At 42.5% G+C, this 20,759-nt stretch overlaps 1 protein-coding gene across 2 annotated transcripts in view; it reads left to right on the forward strand.

Moving 5' to 3' along the window:
• The window catches only part of Sac1 (phosphatidylinositol-3-phosphatase SAC1), a 35,960-nt gene that overhangs the window by 13,056 nt on the left and 2,145 nt on the right, over nt 1–20,759 (forward strand). For both annotated transcript variants that reach the window (XM_077647023.1, XM_077647022.1), the window contains exons 5-18: nt 1,469–1,618; nt 4,103–4,162; nt 4,236–4,269; nt 5,216–5,403; nt 9,300–9,386; nt 9,469–9,537; nt 10,026–10,105; nt 12,651–12,749; nt 13,251–13,389; nt 17,177–17,246; nt 17,333–17,405; nt 18,433–18,526; nt 18,644–18,745; nt 19,852–19,912. In XM_077647023.1, the coding sequence (XP_077503149.1) occupies nt 1,469–1,618; nt 4,103–4,162; nt 4,236–4,269; nt 5,216–5,403; nt 9,300–9,386; nt 9,469–9,537; nt 10,026–10,105; nt 12,651–12,749; nt 13,251–13,389; nt 17,177–17,246; nt 17,333–17,405; nt 18,433–18,526; nt 18,644–18,745; nt 19,852–19,912 (1,306 nt within the window). The remainder of the gene's footprint in view (nt 1–1,468; nt 1,619–4,102; nt 4,163–4,235; nt 4,270–5,215; nt 5,404–9,299; nt 9,387–9,468; nt 9,538–10,025; nt 10,106–12,650; nt 12,750–13,250; nt 13,390–17,176; nt 17,247–17,332; nt 17,406–18,432; nt 18,527–18,643; nt 18,746–19,851; nt 19,913–20,759) is intronic.

The raw sequence follows: 20,759 nt of genomic DNA on the forward strand, positions 1-20,759 counted from the left end.
CGGCTGCCAGCTGCCAATGCACACATGCAGGTGCAGATGCACTATGTTAAAGCTATTATTTACTTTAGATGTTTTATTTTACAGTTGCAGTGTTATTAGGTTTTATTTTATATTCTTATATTGTCTTACAGTTATAGTATTATTAGTTTTATCTATATTATTTTTTATAGTTGTGTTATAAAATGTTCTATTTCTGTAGTGGAGTCCTATGCAGAACTACCCTTTATATGTACCTGTATAATACACGGGCATTTTCGTACCCATTCTTCAACCTGGTCAACAGTCTCCGAGGCTGGGTTACTAGCCTATGCATCCGCCGAACATTGTCGCATAACGCCTTAGCCACTGTGCTGCCTCAAAGAGTAAGGACCGGTAGTTTAAGGCCGCCTTATATGTGTGTAAAGTCTAGTGATAAGCACTTTTAAGCTCCTTGACAGGCATGGCAGGCAGGGGTTGCAGGCATATAACAAGGGGCAGGGGTGTGAATAAAGGGTCCCAGAATCATCCCCCCTCCCCCCCCCCCCTTCCCCCCCGTCAGATTTCATGACAGCGCTCCGCCTAGCCACCCCTCCTCCTCAGTCTGTTTGCAAGATTACCTTAGCATCACCGAGAACAAATAATTGATGGAGGATCATACGAACTGATGCGGCGAAGCTGCGACAGCAGGGGTACTTTGCCTTTAAATTTTATTTCGCTGTCACTTTCCCATTCTGCTGCTGCAGGCTTTTGATGGGTGGTAGCTTCTGGAGGGTGGAGGTGTGTAAAGGTCCTCTGGAGAGAGGTTGTTGGTGGGCTCCTTTCATGGGCGTCTGTTGGGCGGTGCTTTGGGAGGATGGGCAGGCACCTAGCAAGGATTTTTTTTTTTTTTCGTGGGTGGGGGGGGGGGGGGGGGGGGGGGAGCATGTAAAATCTTATATCGTGGGAGGGAGGAGGGGCAAGTCCAACAAGACCACTGCCAAGAAAATTTGGCAGGGAGTGGCCCAAGGGGGCCTGTGCCCCCTCAGCCCCCCCCCCCCCCCATTCATGTGTCTCTTGGTTTGCAGTTAGCATTTAATGATGCTGAATGTGAACATAGGATGTGATCCCCAGGAATAGTTAACAGTGCCATTTCTCTTTTTTTCCTATCATGCTTAGACATAAAAATGAGGTGGCTACTTCATTTTCATGAGCTGTGTAGTATACCAAAAGTAAACTGTGATACATTTTACGCCAACTACTGGGGCCTATTGAATAAGGTGGAGCCTGCAGGCTTGAGGTTCAGCAAATAAAAATCCACATGTCATCCTTTGAACCATCCCTCTTCACTGGCATTATTTTTCACTCCACAATAGCATTATTTCAGAAACATATTGCACTTAGTTTTCTTTGTTGCTTATGTGTTCTTTGTAATTATTTTTCTTGTTTTTGTCGCATTTATTTCCACTTTTTATTGTTAAATCTGCTTACTAATGTTGTGTTGTCTTTTCAGAACCAGTACAACAAGCAGTACACTGCCATGGTCCAGTCAGTGCTGAGCACTCCAAACTTCTACTACTCCACTACTTACGATTTGAGTCACTCTCTGCAAAAGCTGTACAACACGACACCAGATTTCCTTCAAATGGGTCTGATGGAACGAGTGAGTGTGTGGAAATGAATGTGGGGTACCTGAGAGACGTAAAGGCATCTTTGCTGCATCCTGTTGCCTATTCTGATTTGTTTCGCTTTTTTACCTTTTTGACAGTTGCAAGTGTTGTCTTCCATTTTTAGCATCTCTTATGTTAATGTAGACGGTGGCTCAGTGGCTTTGAAATTCAACTGCTGCGCCCAAGGTCGCTGGACCAAATTCTGGCTATGGTGGCCCTGTATTGAAGCAAAACGCAAAAGTGCCTGTGTGCTGTGCAGTGTCAGTGTATGTTAAAGAACCCCAGGTGGTCGAAATTAATCCGGAGCCTTCCACTACAGCATCCTTCACAGCCTGTGTGTAACTTCAGGGCATTAAAGTCTACACGCTTTACCATGCCATGTTTTATGTCTGGCTAGTGATTAAGGATATGGCAGCATTGGAAATGTCTAAAAAAAGGGGGGGGGGTCTTTTCCGTGCATACCTCTCAGCTTGTTTGTAATTCCATCCCTATGAAACCTTCATTTTCATGTTTGTGCATGTCACACCCTTCAAATTTTAGGAATGATACCTCTAACCTCTTAAGAGCCATCTTTACACAACACTGTCATGAAATGCATGATTAGTGTTGAGCATAGCTGTGTTACAATCAGTACTTCACAAAAATGTAGCCGATATCACTCATTCTGATGACCTAATTGTTTCCTGAGAGTTTTCAGGCCCAGTCATGTTTAATTTTTCACGTGGTATCTCTGGGTCAAGGTACATATATACAGTCAAACCCACTTATAACAATACCGATTATAACAGTATATCAGATATAACAATGGTCACTTGCAGCTTTGTCAGCTTTACCATGTGTTCTATGTTAAAATAAACCGCTTATAGCAATGGTGTCTCAGCACGTTTTCAGTTATAACAATTAAATCTGGTCATTGAGAGTTCAACCATAAAAGAAACAAAAATGTGAAAATGCTACAACCCTTACCAGCAAAACCACGCTTACAACATAAAAGCGCGCATGTGGAGCCGATCAATGGACCGAGCCGGCGCAGCGGTGCCGCGAAAGCGAAAGAATCTGTGACCACGCACTCAGAAACATGCCACTGGGCGCACCGAGGATGCGAGGATGGAATGCTATAAAATTTATAAAATTAAAATTGAAAATAACAAAGTAAAGATTTTAATTTTGAAGGGGCTCTGAAACACCTTCTGAGGAGAGTACATAAACTCACTCAATCACTACGTTCTGTCGTCATGAATGCCGGAGCCAAATAATTAACTTCTACACACATCAGAGAACCCACAATCACGCACGAAAGTTGGTGAGTCCTTTCCTGCGACTTTTTCACGCTTGCGCCCTCCTCCATCTCACGCTCCTGCGTAATTTTGTTCACAGATGGCTATTGGTTAGTTTCTTTCAGGAGTTAACACAGTAAGTATGGCCGCAGCCAGTCAGCAGTGTCGTTCCGGCAGGTCGGAAAGCTCCGCCCCCGTGGGTATTCCTGCACACATTGGCAGTGGGGCTAGTGGAGGAGCACCATGGAGGAGTGTGCAAAGAGTGACGAGAGAAGAGGGAAAGGTACGAAGACGCTGAAATTAAAATTTTGACTACAGATACTCAGCTTCTACAAAAGCTTTAAAAAAAATTGCTGGAGGATATTTGTGAATTGGCATCCTTTAACATCCCGGAACACCGCACCATAATTGAGAGCCACTTTCAGAGCCTGTTTAAATAATTAAAGTCAGTGTAATCTGAGTAGTCAGATACTTGTAATGCATCACATTCAAGTGTGCTATGTTGCTTTAATGACACAGCATGTATTGAAGACAAGTTGCAGCAAACATGACACTGGAATAATGAGAATTTATCAATGTATTGCATTGCCTTAGGCTGTCATCATTAAAGAGGTCCTGCAGCACTATTTAATAAAGTTGTGGTATGACTGGGATGTTAAAGACACTTTCACAAACATTATTCAGGAAGTTATTTTTAAATTTGTTTTTTAGAATCGGAGTTATCAGCAGCGAAAATTTTAATTGCAGCGTCTTCGTGCCTATCCCTCACCTCTTGTTTTTTGCACGCTCAAAGGTCGGCGCTCCGTCAGTTGGCTGACGCTCGCGGAAATTCCGCAGTGAAGGGGTAGGGGGTGGGCTTCCCGACACACTGGCGTGATGCAGCTGATAGGCCGTGGCCATGGTAGCTGCATGATGTCTGAAAGAATCTGACCACTAAACACTTATAAAACTACATACACAGGCACATCACATGGAGAAGAGCACGATAATGGCTTCGCTGCTGCGTGTACAAGTATGTGCTCAGATGTTGATGACAGCTCAATCTAGCGATCGAGCAAGTTTATACACAATGCTCAAAAAGTGGGCTCCTTTAAGTGTGTGGTTGGCAAGGTGTTTGTAAGTGGGAAGTTTATTTCCTTTTACTTTCTTTCCTTTTTGTTTGCATTCATGTGCATTAAGTTAAATTTTTGCGATCAACAGGCAGATCAAAGATTTGTGTGGAACCACTACTTGATGAGCGAGTTCAGCAACCAAGTGGAGGTAGGTTTCACTGAGAGTTGTGATATTTGATGTTAAAGTGTTACTTACTCACTGATATGCTGTTCTGTTGCAGCTTCGGAAGTTCTGCCTGCCAATCATTCATGGCTGTATCCTTTTACTTTGTTTTGGGTGGAAGGTCATCAAACTTTTTTGTCCAGTGTTTTAGTAGTCGGCATATGTGTGAGTTGTATCAAGAGTAAGCAGAACATGGTTCTGTGATATAGCTATGTTTGTACCTGGAATGCTGGGCATTGGGCGTGTAGTGTGTTGGTAAATGTGGCACTGCAATTCTCATGCATCATGCATGCTTAATTTCATGAGGTCACGCGTCATTGCACTTCGATCTTCCATTGCACGAGCGCCTTCCAATGGCACTCATTTTCTGCAGGCTGCAGTGTGTATAAATGAGATCCTTTGTTATTGTTTTATTTATTAAGAAGGGTGGAGGGAGGGAATCCAGGGGGTGAAAAATGGATGCTATGCTTGTTTGTTCAAAGTTGATGTAAATAAGGTTTTACAAGAAATATCGTGTCATTCACTTTTTTCCTTTTTGAAGGGTTATTTTTTGCAGCGAAAATAATTAGCACTTGTTTTGCTATGAGGCATAAAGTGCTCCATTTTTCGGTCATTATGTTTATAAATCATTGCCTTGTGCAGCATTTCCACGTCGGTGCAGGTTTATACTATACTACCTTGCAGATGCTTTTAGATGTACTTGATTGCCTGTCATCCTCACAGCCTTGCATCCTTACAGCCTTACTCTTCAAAAAGCATGAATATTAGGCTGCAGGTTTTTGATGTCTGTCGACTTAATGTTAAAGCTCACAGATGTCCAAATGCTCTGTAAATGCTGAAGTTTGATCAAAGCTTTTCATTTAGTAAAAGTAGAGGCATTTCTTGCCCTATTGCATGATGTGTCACGTCACACCAGTTTTGTGGGACATGAGTAATTGTTAATTTCTTGGTAAAGTTTCACAAGCAGGCTTTACTATATTGTTTTTGATGTGCTTTAGTGAAGCAGGAAACCACTACTTATCCTTGACCCTTCTGCAGTCGTGTACATCAAGGCCTGTGCCATCAATGGCCATGGATTCACATTTGCACTTATTTCACGCCGGAGTTGCTACAGAGCAGGCACCCGCATGTTCATGAGGGGCTTGGACAGTGAAGGCCATGCTGCCAATTTTGTTGAAACAGAGCAAATCATAGAAGGAGACACTGCACGCAGCTCCTTCATACAGGTATGCTACTTGATGTGCACACTACTCTTTTACTATTAGTTATGTTGACCGCTCATAAGGCAAGACAGCCACTAGCGACTACATGGGACTTCCCTCTAGTAGTGAGAGTTTTTTTTTCCCTCCTTATCGGTGACCACAGATATGCTGCTGTAGCCAGGCTTTATAGAAAATGAACTGCTGTATCTATAATTTTAAATGAAGGTCCTATATTATTTTTTTTTTCTGCCTTGTTGTGCCTGAGTGTTTTCTCTTTATTAAATAAGAAAATCTCTCAGCAAGTTTTAAGCTATTGTTATAGGGGGAGAGTAATGTTAAAGCTATAAGCTACTGGAACATGTGCTTAACATTGTGGTCTTCAATAAGCTTTTGTCATTATGCACTTGTTAAGATAGGACACCTAATTTACAAAATTCATATGTGCTTGTTGGTGCCCCATGTACATGAAGCTTATGCAGAAAATGGTTAGTGCTTTTACAAGTGCATTATGTCTGTTGGATATGCATAGTCAGTATTCTTTGAAGCTTTTCTGCTTCTGTTTCTACCATATTTACTCGCATAATGAAAGCATTTCTTTTCCCAAAAAACACCGGAAATTTTTTTTTTTTGGGGCGGGGGGGCTATTATGTGGGGTAAAATATTTATAAAAAATTTGAAGAGGTTAAAACTGGGCCCAAAATATACTGTTTGAATAAATGCAGTTTTCAGTAGGACTCTCCTTCTAAACGAAACATAGCACACTCTTCAGCATGGTTTCTGTGCTCGAGAGCACAGCCAACAACTTTTATCTTAAACCTGCACGTATACTAGCATAGTGGCCAATATTCATCCAACTCACAGCATTCATTGTGAAGCCCAACCCCAGAAAGCTGCTATAATCCTTAAAGGATTACAGACACCTAAATTTAGTTGAGTGTTTTTTTTTTCTCAAATGATGCATTAGACATTAGAATACATAAACCACGGCATGGTATTCATCTGCAACTGCTGAATAATTTATTATTGGATTTTTTCTTGTGCTATTTCAGTTTTGGTTTTGTCAATCGAACAATGGCTGTAATGCAATGTAAATGCTGATACATAGTTTTAATTCACTACAATGCTTAAACTAGCCTGCTTCAAGAGCTAGAATGACAACAAATGACAGTTATATTGCAGTTTTTTTCATGACTCACGTTACCTAAAGTCAACTACACGTCATAGCCATTGTTCGGTTGATGAAACCGAAACAGTGTCAAAAATAAATAATTAAAAAATTATTTAAAGGTCGTAGGCCAATATTGTGGGGTGATCCATGCACATTAATGCCTAACGCATCTTTTGAAATAAGTAAACATACAGGCAAAATTTTGGTGTCTGTAGTCCTTTAATATGGCAGATGGAACAGAAAAATCCTTTGTGACCAGAGGTGGATTTTATTGCTCCTCTGATTCCTACAGGTACATTCTTATTGGCTGTATATCCCGCAGGCTGAAGTATAGTTGTCTTTACAATCGACAGATGAGTTTTTATAATATTACCTAGTTGTTTCAGGGTTCATTAAAGGGCACCTGCTAGTAGTCACGAGTGTTATCTTCAGGCTGCGTGCCAAAAGAAAGGAACGTGCCTATTACGGGAGGGAAAAAAATGTCTGTGGTTTAGCTCTGGTTAAACCTGGAGTGACGCAATAGCTACAGCTGGCCGAGTGGAACTCGCTCAGTCGAATTGCAAAGTCAGTCTTTCGCCGCTCCGTTTCGCTGGGCGTTCCTTCTTCATCTTCGTCCCTGGACGTGGATTCACTCTCTCTCCCGCTCCACTCCCCCCCACTCGGTTTCGCCGTGACCCCCCACGTGACCAACCACGTCGTGGCGCCACCACGGAGCTCAAGGGGTGCCACGCAGCTCAAGGGGTGCCACGCAGCTCAAGGGGTGCCATGCTGAAGGCTCGAAATGCTAGTGTAATGTAGCTGTTGCTACAAAAATTTTTGCTTTTTGACTGCCAAAATAGGGGGGTGCTTTCATTATGCGAGTAAATACAGTACTTTAAATCACTAAACATTTTTTCTTCCAAACTTGTCAAAGGGAATGGACTTCAGACAAAAAACTACATATGTAACTTGGCAGTGGTTAAAGTCTGCTGGAGCTAAAAACTTGCTGGGGTGGGGGAGGGGGGTGGAGGGAGAGAAAGAGAGCGAATAGCAGTGTCGCTGTTTTCACATTTTATGCAGGCAACAATGACTGCGACAAACAGTAACCTTTTTTTTGCAAAAATTATGATACACCAGTTTGTATTACAAGCAGTGAAGGAAAAAAAATAACCAATGCGCTCAAAAAGAGCAGGTGAAAAGGAGCCTATAGTCAGAGACAACTTAAGTCTGCAGTGAAGCTCTGCCCACATTCACGACCGCCTCACAGATTTCCTACACGACAAAAAAGTAGACCATTGTTTATCTTGTTGCCCAAAAAGAAAACTGATCATAAGAAAAAAATTATAGGAGCTAGAATTTTGATACATGGCTTGTTTAATATAGTCAAACATTAAAAAGTTGATTTCGTTTGCTATTACGATGGGCCGGCGGAGTTATACAGGACGCCGCGGACCCTAACCCAGTGTTAGCAACTGCTGTTTTTTAAAGTTGTATCCTACTATAGTAATTTGCATAACATATGATAAGAATCTGAGTAGATTTTTATGCTGCGTAGTTGGCATGTTTAATGAAAGTGTTCTACTTGAAGTTCTTGTGGCGTAACATGAAGAGAGTAGGAATCTATTTTTTACTTTCGTTGCCCGTTAGTGAATTTTGGTGATCTTAGTCAGATATCTTTAGTAGTTTTTAAGCTAATATAGCAAAACCCCATTAATTCGCACTTCAGGGGACCAGAGGAAATGTCTAAATTAACCAAATGCCAATTTATCGGGGGGGGGGCACTGAAAAAAGCACAACAGAGTGCCCCACATCAACACCAACTTTATTTCCCCTAAAATCTGTAATCATTGACTGCTTTATGCAAAAAATTTTCGTAGCAACAGCAATTTTTTCACAGGTCCGCCAAGTGATGCATAGTGCACACACTGTTGGGTGAACCAGTCCTTATGTCCTCTAGGACACTCGCGGCATCAACAACCTCCCCGCCCCTGTGAAAAGAATAGCACACGCTGAGTACATACGTACCATGTTATGTAAAATGATAAGCTCTACCATAACACAAATAATGCTCACAGCACAGTCTATGACATGCACTCAACAAAAAAAGAGAAGAAAAATGGTGGATCACGGCACAAACCTAAAGAGCATCCTGTTGTACCTTCTTGAATGACTGTAACAGTGATGTGTACAGCACTTTACATTTGAGTCTGACGCCAGTCCCACTTGTTTTATAGTGGCTAGACTTCTGAGTCGCTCAGTCATCGTCAACATCGTTCTAAGTCTGGTGCCTAGTGCACATGCAAGTCCTGTCGCCTCTCCAATGTAACCGAAGCACAGCCAAATCCTTCCATCTATTGAAGGACTCTGACGAGAGTTTTATGCCACAGAATAGTTCGTATGTTTGACGGGACTGGATGGGGCACCCAAATCACCCAGTCTTCCAAAGGAATGGTGGTCGATTTAATGAGGTTTTACCATATTATTTTGTTCACATTCCAGCATACTCCTTCTATTATATTATTGTCCTGCATATATATAAAATCCTGTTACTTTCATCTGAGTGCTATGGCTAAGCTATTTTTTGCACTGATGCTTTCTTAAAAAAAATTTTTCAGAGTTCGTTACAATGCAGCTTAGGCAAGAGAAAAATGCTCTGGTATTTTTATCTTCTACAATCCCTTTGACGTGCCACTATTAACAAAAGCATGGTTGGCCTCTAGCATTGTGCCATTTCACTCAGTTTTGCTTTGATGGTTTTTCTAAATGTTTTCAGACCCGTGGTTCAATTCCATTGTTTTGGACACAGTTGCCAAACCTGCGATACAAGCCTGCGCCAGCCTTGAGTTCTGGCCTCAACCATGTGAGAGTTTTCATCTTTTGTAATTTTGTGTGCAGACCGAGATATTGTAATGGGATGCAAACTCTGCTTTTGTGCTTTCCAGCTTGAAGCATTCCAGAAGCACTTCGACAATCAGATTTATACATATGGGAGCCAAGTAATTATTAGTCTGGTAAGTGTGAAAGCTCCACTCACTTCTAGGTGGCAGGACAGTTATTGTGGTATACAGAACGTTTGTTGCAGCTTGTATAAGCCACGTTGGTAAAACAGGTCCTACTTGGATAACTGTTTGTCTTCTCAACTTCTTGAAAGCACAAATGGAATGAGGGCCTAACACAATAAAGTCACGTGGACACCACTTTTAACTAGAGACACTGTTCTGGTTTTGAACGTGTTATTTGTTCTCGACCGTTCACAGTGTAGTGATCCCTTAATGAGCACAGAAAGCTTGATATTGTTGATTGTTTTGTTTTTGAATAGTGATTATGTCCTACAAATGAGCTTGACATAACCTTAAGCTAGATTATGTGGCAGTGCTAAATGCATAGTGCACGATGTGTCTGTCCTCTATCTTTGCCTTCTCTCTTGTTTATTGTGGGTCATGGCCTTTTAAGCTATTGTTTCTTTGTATTTTCTCCTCCTTTGTCTTTTTCACTTTAGATTGACCAGAAGGGTCCAGAAAAGGCACTGGGAAGGCAACTGCAAGAGGTTGTGAACCTTGCCAACAACCCCAAGATCAAGTGAGCTTAGAAAAACAGCTCTCGGTGTTATTTCATTCTTGTTTTTAATTTAATTCAGTCCTCTTTATCTGCATTATGTGTGCAACATATAAGACGTCATTCTAACCTGCATTTAAACCTTTTAAACTGAAACCCCCATACATAGATGTTATTTTTACATCGCTGTATAGTAGATTTTTGCATTCTAAATGGAAGAAACGTGAATGACCACTGTTCTAAACAAAGCTGCTTAAACAAAAGGGTAACTATATTAAACTAAATGTCTATATTCGCTTCACCTGAAAGTAATAAAATTCCACTGTAAATGAGGGTAGCAGTGCATGGACATGCGATGCCATCTTGTTTCGTTTGGCAGTAATAATTTGTTGGCCCAGGTAAGCTAGCCACGAGACATTTTGTTTCAGTAAGGCATGCTAAATGTAAATACTCTTTACCAGGGTAAGGCAGCTAAAGTAGGTGACGTAACAATGTGTTGGCAGCACATTCTTCTGGCAGTTGACAACAGCTCATGACCCACGGAGTTCTGTATTAGTCCACTAAGAGATCACACTAGTAAATTAAATCATTTTAATGTTTTACTCCATTAAACAAGTCAAGAGGCATAAAAATTTTTGCAATTTTTTTGTTTAGGTATCAAAAAATGTTTTATCAATGGACTAGTTTTTTTTAGCAGAGGAAAAAAAATGTGTGGTGGTCATGAATGTGGGTGAAGGTTCACTGCATAGTTTGACTTAAGCTGCTGTTTGCGCTTTAAGGGTGCCTGAAAAGAGTGCTTCAGGTTGCCTATAATACGCTGGCATTATGTAGAGTACAGGCCGCCCGAGTGTTCATGCTACATACAGGACCTCAAAAATTAACCAATCATTTACGATATATTTTTTAAAATTCACGTTTTCTCGCCTCGCGGCGACCTGTGGTGCTGAGCTTTTGCCCGAATACGCGCGCAACGCGTCGTGCAGTGGTCGTTACGTCAGCAGCAGAGGGCTGTCATTGGTTCACCGTGACGCTTCTCTCTGACATGGCTGCTGCCGGAAGATCCGTTCCCCCCTCCTCCTCCCTCATGCGTCTGCAGCTGGCAGAGGGACCGAGTGGGTGGGGCCAGTGGAGAAGCGCCGACATTTCAGCATGAAAAAAGTGACGATAGGAGAGAGAAAGGCGCAAAGATGCGAGAATTCAAATTTTGACTACAGATAACTCAGCTTCTACAAAGCACATCAAAAAAAAATTTTTTTTCTCTTTAGATAGGAAAGTATTTTCAATTAAACTTAGCTTAAGGATGGGGTCCTACGCTTGCGCAGCCACTGGCCATTTTTGACAATGTTTGCGTGATCAGTGTAGTCCTCTTGCTCATGATAGAAAAACAAGTTTTAGCTTATTAGGAAAATAAATATATTTACGTTTCAGCCATATGCATTGTTAATAGCAATAACTGTTGGTACGAGTGGAGTGAACAAGAAACATGGTGCATGAAACACTATTTTTCGACTTCCCTGCTTGCAAGATGCGTTTGGGAAAAAATTACGGCACCAAAAAGAGGGCTGCTTGTGCAGCATTTAAATGAAATGTTTATCTCTGTACGTCGAGAGTGGTTTTTGGCTCCAGTTGATAGTTACTTAGAACCGGCGCTCTAAAAAAGACCAATAATGACAAAAATTACGCATATTAGGGGCTCATTAGCCTCCAGTCATTTTTGGTCTATTTTTTTTTGTGCCGTAGTTCCAAATAACTATCCATTGGAGCCAAAAATAGTTTTTTATTTCATATAAATGCTAAAGAAGCAGTCCTATTTTTTAGTACAGTAGTAGTTTTCCCCAGACACATCCTCCAAGCAGGTAAGCCAAACAACAGTATCATTTTATGCACTACGTTTTTTGCTCACTCCAATTGTACCAACCATTATTGGTGTTAACAGTGCATACGGTTGAAATCTAAGTACATTTATATCTTGCTAATGAGCTAAAGCTTGTTTTTCTTTCATTAGCGGGAGGACTATAGCTATCGCACAAACATTGTGAAATATGGCCAGTGACTGTGAAAGTGTGTTAGCTTTGGCACATGGGGCTGTATGTGTGTGATAAAGTCAGTATGTTATTGAAGTTGCATGATTAATAGAGCTGTCATGTGGAGTAAAGGTATGCCTTTTTTTTTAATCTTGTGTTTGCAATCATACTCTGTGAATGTGTGCACACTTTGAGAATTGATCGTCCCACCACGGTATGTGTTGCTATGGTGTTAGGCTACTCATCCCAAGGGCGGGGGATTGAATCCTGGCTGCAGTGACCACATTTCGATTGAAGCAAAATGCAAAAATGCCAGTTTGCTGTGTGATGTCAGTGTACGTTAAAGAAATCCAGGTCATCAAAAGTAATCCAGATCTCTCCGCTGCAGCATCCCTCACAGCCTACGCACAGCTTTTGGACATGAAAACCTGCATGACATGGCATGAGAATTGTGGAGCAACAAGCATTAGTGTTGATAATGTCATAGTTGTTACAGACCAAATCTTGGCCCCATTGACCTGTGCTAACTCCCAGTTTATTGGTAGGTATGAGGCTTTTGACTTCCACCATGAGTGCCGAAAGATGCAGTGGGATCGCCTCTCCATACTTATGGATAGGATAGCCCAAGACCAAGATGCATTCGGGTAAGTTTGAAACTTAAAAGGCAGCAGTTCTTTTTGTTCTGCAGCTCTTTTAGAGCGCAGCTTTTAAGCTCCTGTTTGTGGGTTGGGAGGCATTCCTCGCCATCTGCCTCGGTGTAACTGGCAGAGTGAATGCGGAGCGCAGCAAAAGATGAGAACACAGTGAAAGCGAAGAGAGTGCAATGAAGAAAACGGAGGAGGAGGGTACAGTGGCAGCCTGCACCGCATTGACCCACTAAGAGATGGCGCCAGAGTAGCGCACTGCCGTTCATTTGCCCGAGGCGAGGCTCAGTGGCGGTGGATCACTGTGCATGCTGCCCAAGCTGAAACCCATAACCGCCTCCTTTTGGCACTGCGTGTTCCATATGCTGTTCAAGTACCGCAGCAGGTGCACTAAAAAAAATCACATTACCGAGAAGCATAAGCGTTGTCTAATTTTTTTTACGTTTTTTAAATGTCTAAATGTTATGAAAGCCATCTCTGATATAAATAAATTGATTACAGGTACTTCATGATGCTTTATGATGGCTCAGTGCCCTGTCTTCAAACTGGGGTGTTCCGCACCAACTGTATTGACTGTTTGGACCGAACCAATGTTGTGCAGTCTCTCCTTGCAAGGCGTAGCTTAGAGCAGCAGCTTCAGGTAAGCTTGTACATACCTTCAATTGCTCTTTTTTTTTATCTATATATGCTGGAACTTCAGAAATTAGAAGAAATTAAAATATTTTTCGATATAAAATCTTTATTTCACTTCACAGTTCAGTCATTCTTTTATTGGTGGAATTATTTTTTGCAACACTGACTTTTGAGCCACTCTACAATGTAGGATACTTAGCAAATTCACTACCTGTTACATGTGGTAAAGCTTCAAACTTTTTACTTCGGTTTTAAAATGACATTTTCATCATGCGTGGTGGTTTGCTTACGACAATGTGCAAAAATAATTGTTTTTCTTGTAGAATTGCAGTGTAATTGACGTTGTCGAATTTCAGAAATGGTGTCCAGAGAAGACTGGTAGATCTTTCTGCGCGCACACAACACAACCTTTGCACAGAAAACTTCAGACCCTCTTGAACTTAACGCTAGCGGGTGCAAGCTTATACTTTTAGAGTCGCTGTGCAAAGAAGTGGTGTCCGACATGTAGAATGCTAGGCATATATGGGTAAATGAGTACTTTTGCTGTGAGGCCAACTGCGATGAAATTTTGAATTATGTAAAAAATAATTTTTGTTTCCTAGTAACAAATATTCCCAGAAAGGGAGTGTGTTAAAAGTAAAATTTTGCATTGGAAGTTGAAGCTTGGCACCATTATAACCTTAATAATTGATGCTTTTGATACTGAAAGTAGAAGGAAGTCAGTCATTACCAAAGCCAGATGTGACGTGAAACACAGAATCTATCCAATCATGCATGTTATTGTTTACTCATTGCTACATGCGTGGAATGCATGGAGAGACTGTCTATGAGATAATTGCAATTTAGCAGCTTGTTTTATGTTGTACCGTGTGTTGCGTATCCTCGTCTCGTGTTCCATGACTGTGCACTTTTTCATCGTCATTTTGAATCTGTATAGACTAACCAACTATACTCGTTTTTTGTCTCATATTGTTTATGTACTCTGGCATGGTGTAGCTTAACGTCTTTGGAACTTGCTTATAGCACAGTCAGAAGTGGTCATGAAGTGTAGGGCTATTCACCAAGGCATGAAAATAGTAGACTGAACTGACTGAGCAACTGCAAGAATGTTCCCAGCAATGCTGTGTTCCAAGAATTGCCCATGCCAGTGCATGTCACCAGTAATGTTGGCCACATCACATCGTGACGTCAAGAGACTATGTTTATGGTCTGCTACAATTCTTCTTTGACAGTGTGTAGCAGTTCCACTGTAGGCTGTGTGGCCTTCAACCTCAATGTGTTGGCCTTAGAGTCTTCAAGCACTACTGCTGATAGAGTAGTATTACTGTAGTAAGCACAGTCGAATCCCGCTTCAACGAAATTCATGGGACCTGTGAAAACTTAAGTTGAAGTGGAAGCTTCGTTGTCGTGAAATCGGGCCACAACATTGACAGATTAGACCGGATAGTTCATGAGCAACGTTTATATGACAAAAATTTGTGAATTTTGGTCTTGAAAAATGAAAATTGGTTTTTGGGAAAAGGAAATGGCGCAATATCTGTCTCGCATCTCGGCAGACACCTGAATGGTGCCACAAGGGAAGGGATAAAGGAGGGGCTGAGAGAAGAAAGGAAGGAAGGGGTGTCTTAGTGGAACACTCTGGAATAGTTTCGACCACCTGGGGATCTTTAACGTGCACTGACATCGCACAGCACAGGGGCACCTTTGTGTTTCGCCTCCATCGAAACTCAGCCACCGCGGTCGGGTTCGAACCCGGGTACTCCGGATCTTTGGGTCTTGCGCCGTTTTGAAATCGGCACCGTGGCAATTTTCTTGCCACTCCGAAAATCTCGGAATTGCGTAATAAACGTTTGCTACATTTACTAGTGAAACTAATATTTTTTTCCGAACACGTTTTAAAAGCACCCTTGCTTTCATCATGCGAGAACCCGTATTTACACCGCGCTGCCTGGGGGCATTTCAGCATGGACTGTGCGTGCGTGCGCCCGCGTCACTGCACGTTGAGTAGCGCGGTCACATGCTCGTCGAAATCAATCCTTTAGACAACGTGCGAAAAATGCAGTTGCTCCGATCCTTCGAAGACATTTTACGTTTTGCAACATGTGGTACGAACATACCGGCATAGTGACATCCGCCAAGAACCACCGACACACAGTGGCTGTATTCGGTCAGTGCCGGAGTGCACCAGACGAAAAAGAAAAATGAATGTGGATTAGCTCAGTTAATCCAGAATATACAAAGTGAAAGCTGTCAGCATTCATTGTGTTCATTGGCTTTGGCGTTGACAATGTTCTAAACGCTTATGATTTTGAGGAAAGGAAAGGTGTATGCGCTACACTCTTAGTGGCCACGCCGTATCCTCCACCATGGCGTGGCCCCTCGTCTTGGGAGATGGCCCAATAGAAAAAGACGACGCGGTTGGTGGCTGCGTGTATAGCAAGCGGCACCTTCAGAGCCTACGGGAAGCTGCTTCTACCGACCCCAAAGTCATTGCTTGGTGTGAGGCCTCCCGTCTACATAAGAATGAAGCGCAGGGAGCTAAGCGTGTGTCGGAGACGCCCGAGGTACGTGAAGAATGTCTCGCCAATCGTCTCCACCTTCCACCAGTCGCGTCTTCTTCTTCCATTGTGCCTTCTCCAAAGGCAAGCGGCCGCTCTGCGGCTTATATAAGAGCATAGCATATATAAGAGCATAGCGCATGCACAGTGAGGCGCATAGCTAAGTGATGACGTCACGCATGGCGCTGCACGGAGACTGGCGATGCGACGGCACGCGGCAAACACCTATGACTCGGCGCAGCTGGTTGCCATGGTTACAGTGCCTGCGCAGAGCTGCTGTGCCAATTCCTTTCCCCAAAAACCAATTTTCGTTTTCATTTTTTCAGCCCAGTGTAGCTTTCACTACAAAACGTTATCACGATGCTCGCCTGTGGCGCAAAAGTAAGACACGAGTGGCCTAGCTGGCGCCAGGCTTCTTGCAACGACATGCCGCCCACCGGCGCTCCGGGCAACAGCGGATCCTTGTGTGCCGCTTGCTTGGTGTCGCTAAGCCTAACGCCTAACATGCTCCGCAGAGAAGCCTCGGAAAAAGCGCTCTGGAAGTAGCCACTGATTATCATGTAATGTTTAACATTTTCACTGATTTCCGTTGACACGATTGCTTCACACTGAAATGAATGCTGTATAACTCATTTTCGTTATGCCTTCGTCAGCGAAGCGAGCGAAAAAGTCGAAAGCCGCCTTGCACCGACGACCGCGGTTCGCAGGCACTCGTTTGCCGCACCGCATCTTTATGTGTACATAACTGCACATTAATTCGATTCTCCACGGAATGTTAGCTGCGCTATTGATAGTGCAAACTGTCTTCGGCAGCCGTGCTTGGTGAAACCTAACTAACGAGGTACGTCATGTGTGGACATGCAAAAAAAAAAAAAAAATCGGCCGCTTACTCGGAAAAGTTTCATTGAAGCGGAACCTCGCTCTGAAAATTGTTCATTGTGGGGGAAAATAATTGCATTGCCTTGTATGGTATGCTGACGGGGAATTGGAAATGCTTCGTTATGGCGGAAATTTCGCTGTCGTGGCATTCGTTGTAGTGGAGTTTGACTGTAATACCTTTGCAGTTGCATAAGTTACCCATTTAATTAGATGTATAGCTGACATATGTGAAGGTGCTATAGTTTTCATGACTGCTGAATAATCTGTTATTCTGTTACAAAATTAACCATTCACTCTTTTCATTGGCTGCAAGATGTATGTCAGTAAACATTCTCCTTTTCTTTTTTTTTTTTTTAGAGGACTGGTATTCTTATGCCAGGAGAGACCATAAAACAGCATCCGGTTTTTGAGACCCTCTACAAGAATGGTAATGAAAATAATTTGCCTGGTTTTGAAATATACTTGTGGTAAATCTTTTTTTGAAGCTGTACTGGTCTTCATTCATTTCTGCAGTCTGGGCAGACAACGGTGATTTCTGCAGCATCCAGTATGCAGGCACTGGTGCCCTCAAGACAGATTATACTAGGTAAGTCTTCTGTGGTGTCAACAAAGTGCTAGCATTATTGGCTCAGAATTTATGCTGTGAGAATGCTATGTGCAGATTCAAAAATCAATGAATGACCTGTGTCAGAGTGAGCAGTGCTTGTACTCAGTTTTACTAAAATTGTGCTATAGTATCAAAGCTACAACATGCACAGAAATCAGTAGCATGCATCAGAAGGTAAGTGCCAAGCAGCAAATAGTGTATTAATCACAAATTATAATATGTGTATATTTTCAACACTATTGAAATAGTTCAGTGGAGTGCGTCCATGAAAAATTGGAATTATTGTGTTGACGAAGTTTTTTTATAAAGTTCTGGGGCTCCCATAGCTGCATTTTGCCATCAGCATTTATTGACCATATTTATAGTCTGCTGTAAACACATTCGTGGTAGCTAAGTTTTTGCTGTGGCAGTTAAAGGGAAGGTGAAAAGGTTTTTTGACATTTCGAGATTATTCAGTAATTTGAGTGTAAGAAGCTTCTAGGCAAAGCATGCAAAGTAGTTTTGCTCTAGCATTTAAAATAGTGACGTAATCACCGATAACAACCGCGACAATGTTCAGGCTTCTCCTCACAGTGTTGGATCAGTGCGCGGAAACTCGTGGTGACGTCATTGTTGCCGAAATTTCAGATGACCGCTACCCTCGCCTGCATGCTGCCGTGCATCATCCGATGCAGACAAACAATGCTTCGTGAGCTTCTGCTTCGATAGCATTCATTTGCTTCCTTGAAACAACCGTTTATCCGCTGGAAACTTAGCGCCGCTGCATGTGACATCATCATTGCAGCCTCTGCCCGTCGCTGTGCACTGCAGAAAAGCATGAACACTGACTTTCCTTTATTCGGCGATTACGTCACCATTGCAAATGCTAGCGCAAAAAGATTTCACATACTTTATCTGTAAGTTTCGCACATTAGGCTCCATTAAACTCATCGAATTCCAAAACCTCTTCAGTTGCTCTTTAAGGATTGTACGATGTACTTATGTTACTTACTACTTTCCTTTTAAGGACTGGAAAGCGGACCATCCTTGGAGCGCTGAGGGATGGCTACAACTCAGCTGTTCGCTACATCAAGAACAATTTCAACGATGGCTTCAGGCAGGCAAGTTGTGACTCTTGTTTGCACGTTGGCTGTTTTTTTGGGGGGGGGCGGAGGGGGTGGGGGGGAGCTCTCATGTGCGACAAATGTTACATTAATGTGAGGTGTTCTGCAATGCAGGATGCCATTGACCTTTTCCTAGGAAACTACAGGGTCCAGGAAGGTGAAGGCGCAGCCCTTTCGTGCCCACTCACAGTCCGCAGGGAAAAGAAGTACTGGGTGGTATGTGCATTTGGCTGTTTAGCTGACTGACTGCAAAGCTTCAGCTTTCTCTCTTTTCAGGCCCTCCTTGTCTACTATGCCGTACAGCATTTCCTTGGCTGCCATTTCACTTTCATTTCACTTTGTTCAAAATTAGCTGAGCTACTGAATGTATTTAATCCAAGAGTGATGACTTGTGCATGTGCACTTGGATTTCTATGGCTAAGAAGGTTTAAAGGGTTAAAGAAGGTTAAATGTTTTTTGTAATATTTTAGTACAGCAGATCTGTAGAGGTGGGTTGTGAGTACTCGGTCAAATTTAAAACCTCTGCATGGATCCTATAATTTACAAATAATTAAAAAAAATTGCTGCTCACACTAGTTCGCAACCGAATGGGGCGACACCTCACCATGCATTTTTAGCAGCCCATGCCCCGGTGATGTCAGCGGGCAATCTGGGCGAGCCTTGTCATCAAGCGTGCCGATGTGGCATGAGTGGGATGAGGCTAGATGGGGCACAGAGAGTTGCAGTCCCGACCTGTTTTCTTTATTTCTTTTTTTTCTGGCACGTCGGTGTGTATAAGCTGAGGGAAGCGAGGAGGAGCATGATTTTTAATTGCCGATATCTTCAGTGTTAATGAAGCTACTTAAAAACTTTTGCAATGTGGTGATGAGTGGCCGAATACCGATCGCTTGTGTGCTTTTCGTAACCTCATTAAATACCATGTCATGGTCCCTTTAAGAGATATTAAATCTATTCAGATACTTTTCAAAAAACTGATTTGTACATTGTTCTTTGGTGTTGAAAAGATGAGTGAAAAGATGGAAACAAATTGTTGCCCACTGGAAGCCTTAAAATATGTTCTCATGTGTGCAGCAAAGGCCATCAAATCTTTTTGCCCCAGGTCTTGCATTATTTTGTTTACTGTCAGCAGAAAGCTAGCTTTTCTATAGAAGGCCAGCGGATTAAAATTGTTATGCTGATTATAGCCAGGAATAAGCAGAGCCATCAGCCCTTTGCTTACATGTCCGTAGCCCCCTACATTAAAAATGGACCTTGAATTGCATACTGCTGGGTAATTCACCTTGAAGAATGTTAAGGTTTCATTAATATTGTTTTCTTTACAGCTTCCAGGCTTCCTGTTGCTGGCAATAGCTTGTTGCTTTTTGTGCCTGTTCAGCTCTTCAGGTATGTAACAAAAGCAGCTGGGGGTGGTGGGGAGGGATTAATGTGGCAAAATTACAAGACTTTTTGTAGTGATCATTCTTCGCTTCTGTTTTGTTTTGCTTTTGTTTCAAGTGATTGCAAGCTTTCAGCACAAGTTCATCTGTAAATACTATCTTTTCCTTTTTTATCTGGCAGAAGGGTTTCCTGATGCCTTAAAGAAAACTTCAGGAGTATATATACTGCATTTACTTGCGTAATTTGTGCACTTTTTTCTTTAAATGAAGGCTTCATAAAGGGGGTGTGTAAATTATGCAACATGCAATATATACTGTATATTGCTGCCTATACGTAGACACCTCCCCCCCATCTCGCACCCCTCGCTGGCCAAAAAGAAAAGTTGACTCTAAATGTAAGACGCATACACCCTCCTGCCCTGCCCCATGTTATGTAGTTCTCAGCAGGATGGCATGACGGCGCATGCGCTGCTCAAAGCAGTTAACGCACAACAATACAATTGCGAAGCCCATGCAGTGGAAGGCAAAGGAGATAATGCGATAATCCTCTCTTGCGGCCCACCTGATTAGCGGCAAACGAAACAGCAAACGGTTTAGTAGTTTCGGATTTGGGCGCGCACAACTCTTCTTCCGGGAAAGCGACCGCCAGCGTGAGTGAGCCGAGGAAACTGGGCACAATTCATGCCCTCGCCACTCATACCTTTCACAACCGCACACGGCGACACAGCTGCGACAATTTTCCCAAGCCTGTCGTGCATGCACCCATGCACAGGCGTGTAGTCTGGTGTAGCAGAAAGCGCAAAATATACAAGTAAATTTTTTTTTTGAGTCTTTAAAAAGTTAGGGGTGCATAA

Source organism: Amblyomma americanum, chromosome 1 (assembly GCF_052857255.1).
Source record: "Amblyomma americanum isolate KBUSLIRL-KWMA chromosome 1, ASM5285725v1, whole genome shotgun sequence".
Lineage (NCBI taxonomy): Eukaryota > Metazoa > Arthropoda > Arachnida > Ixodida > Ixodidae > Amblyomma > Amblyomma americanum.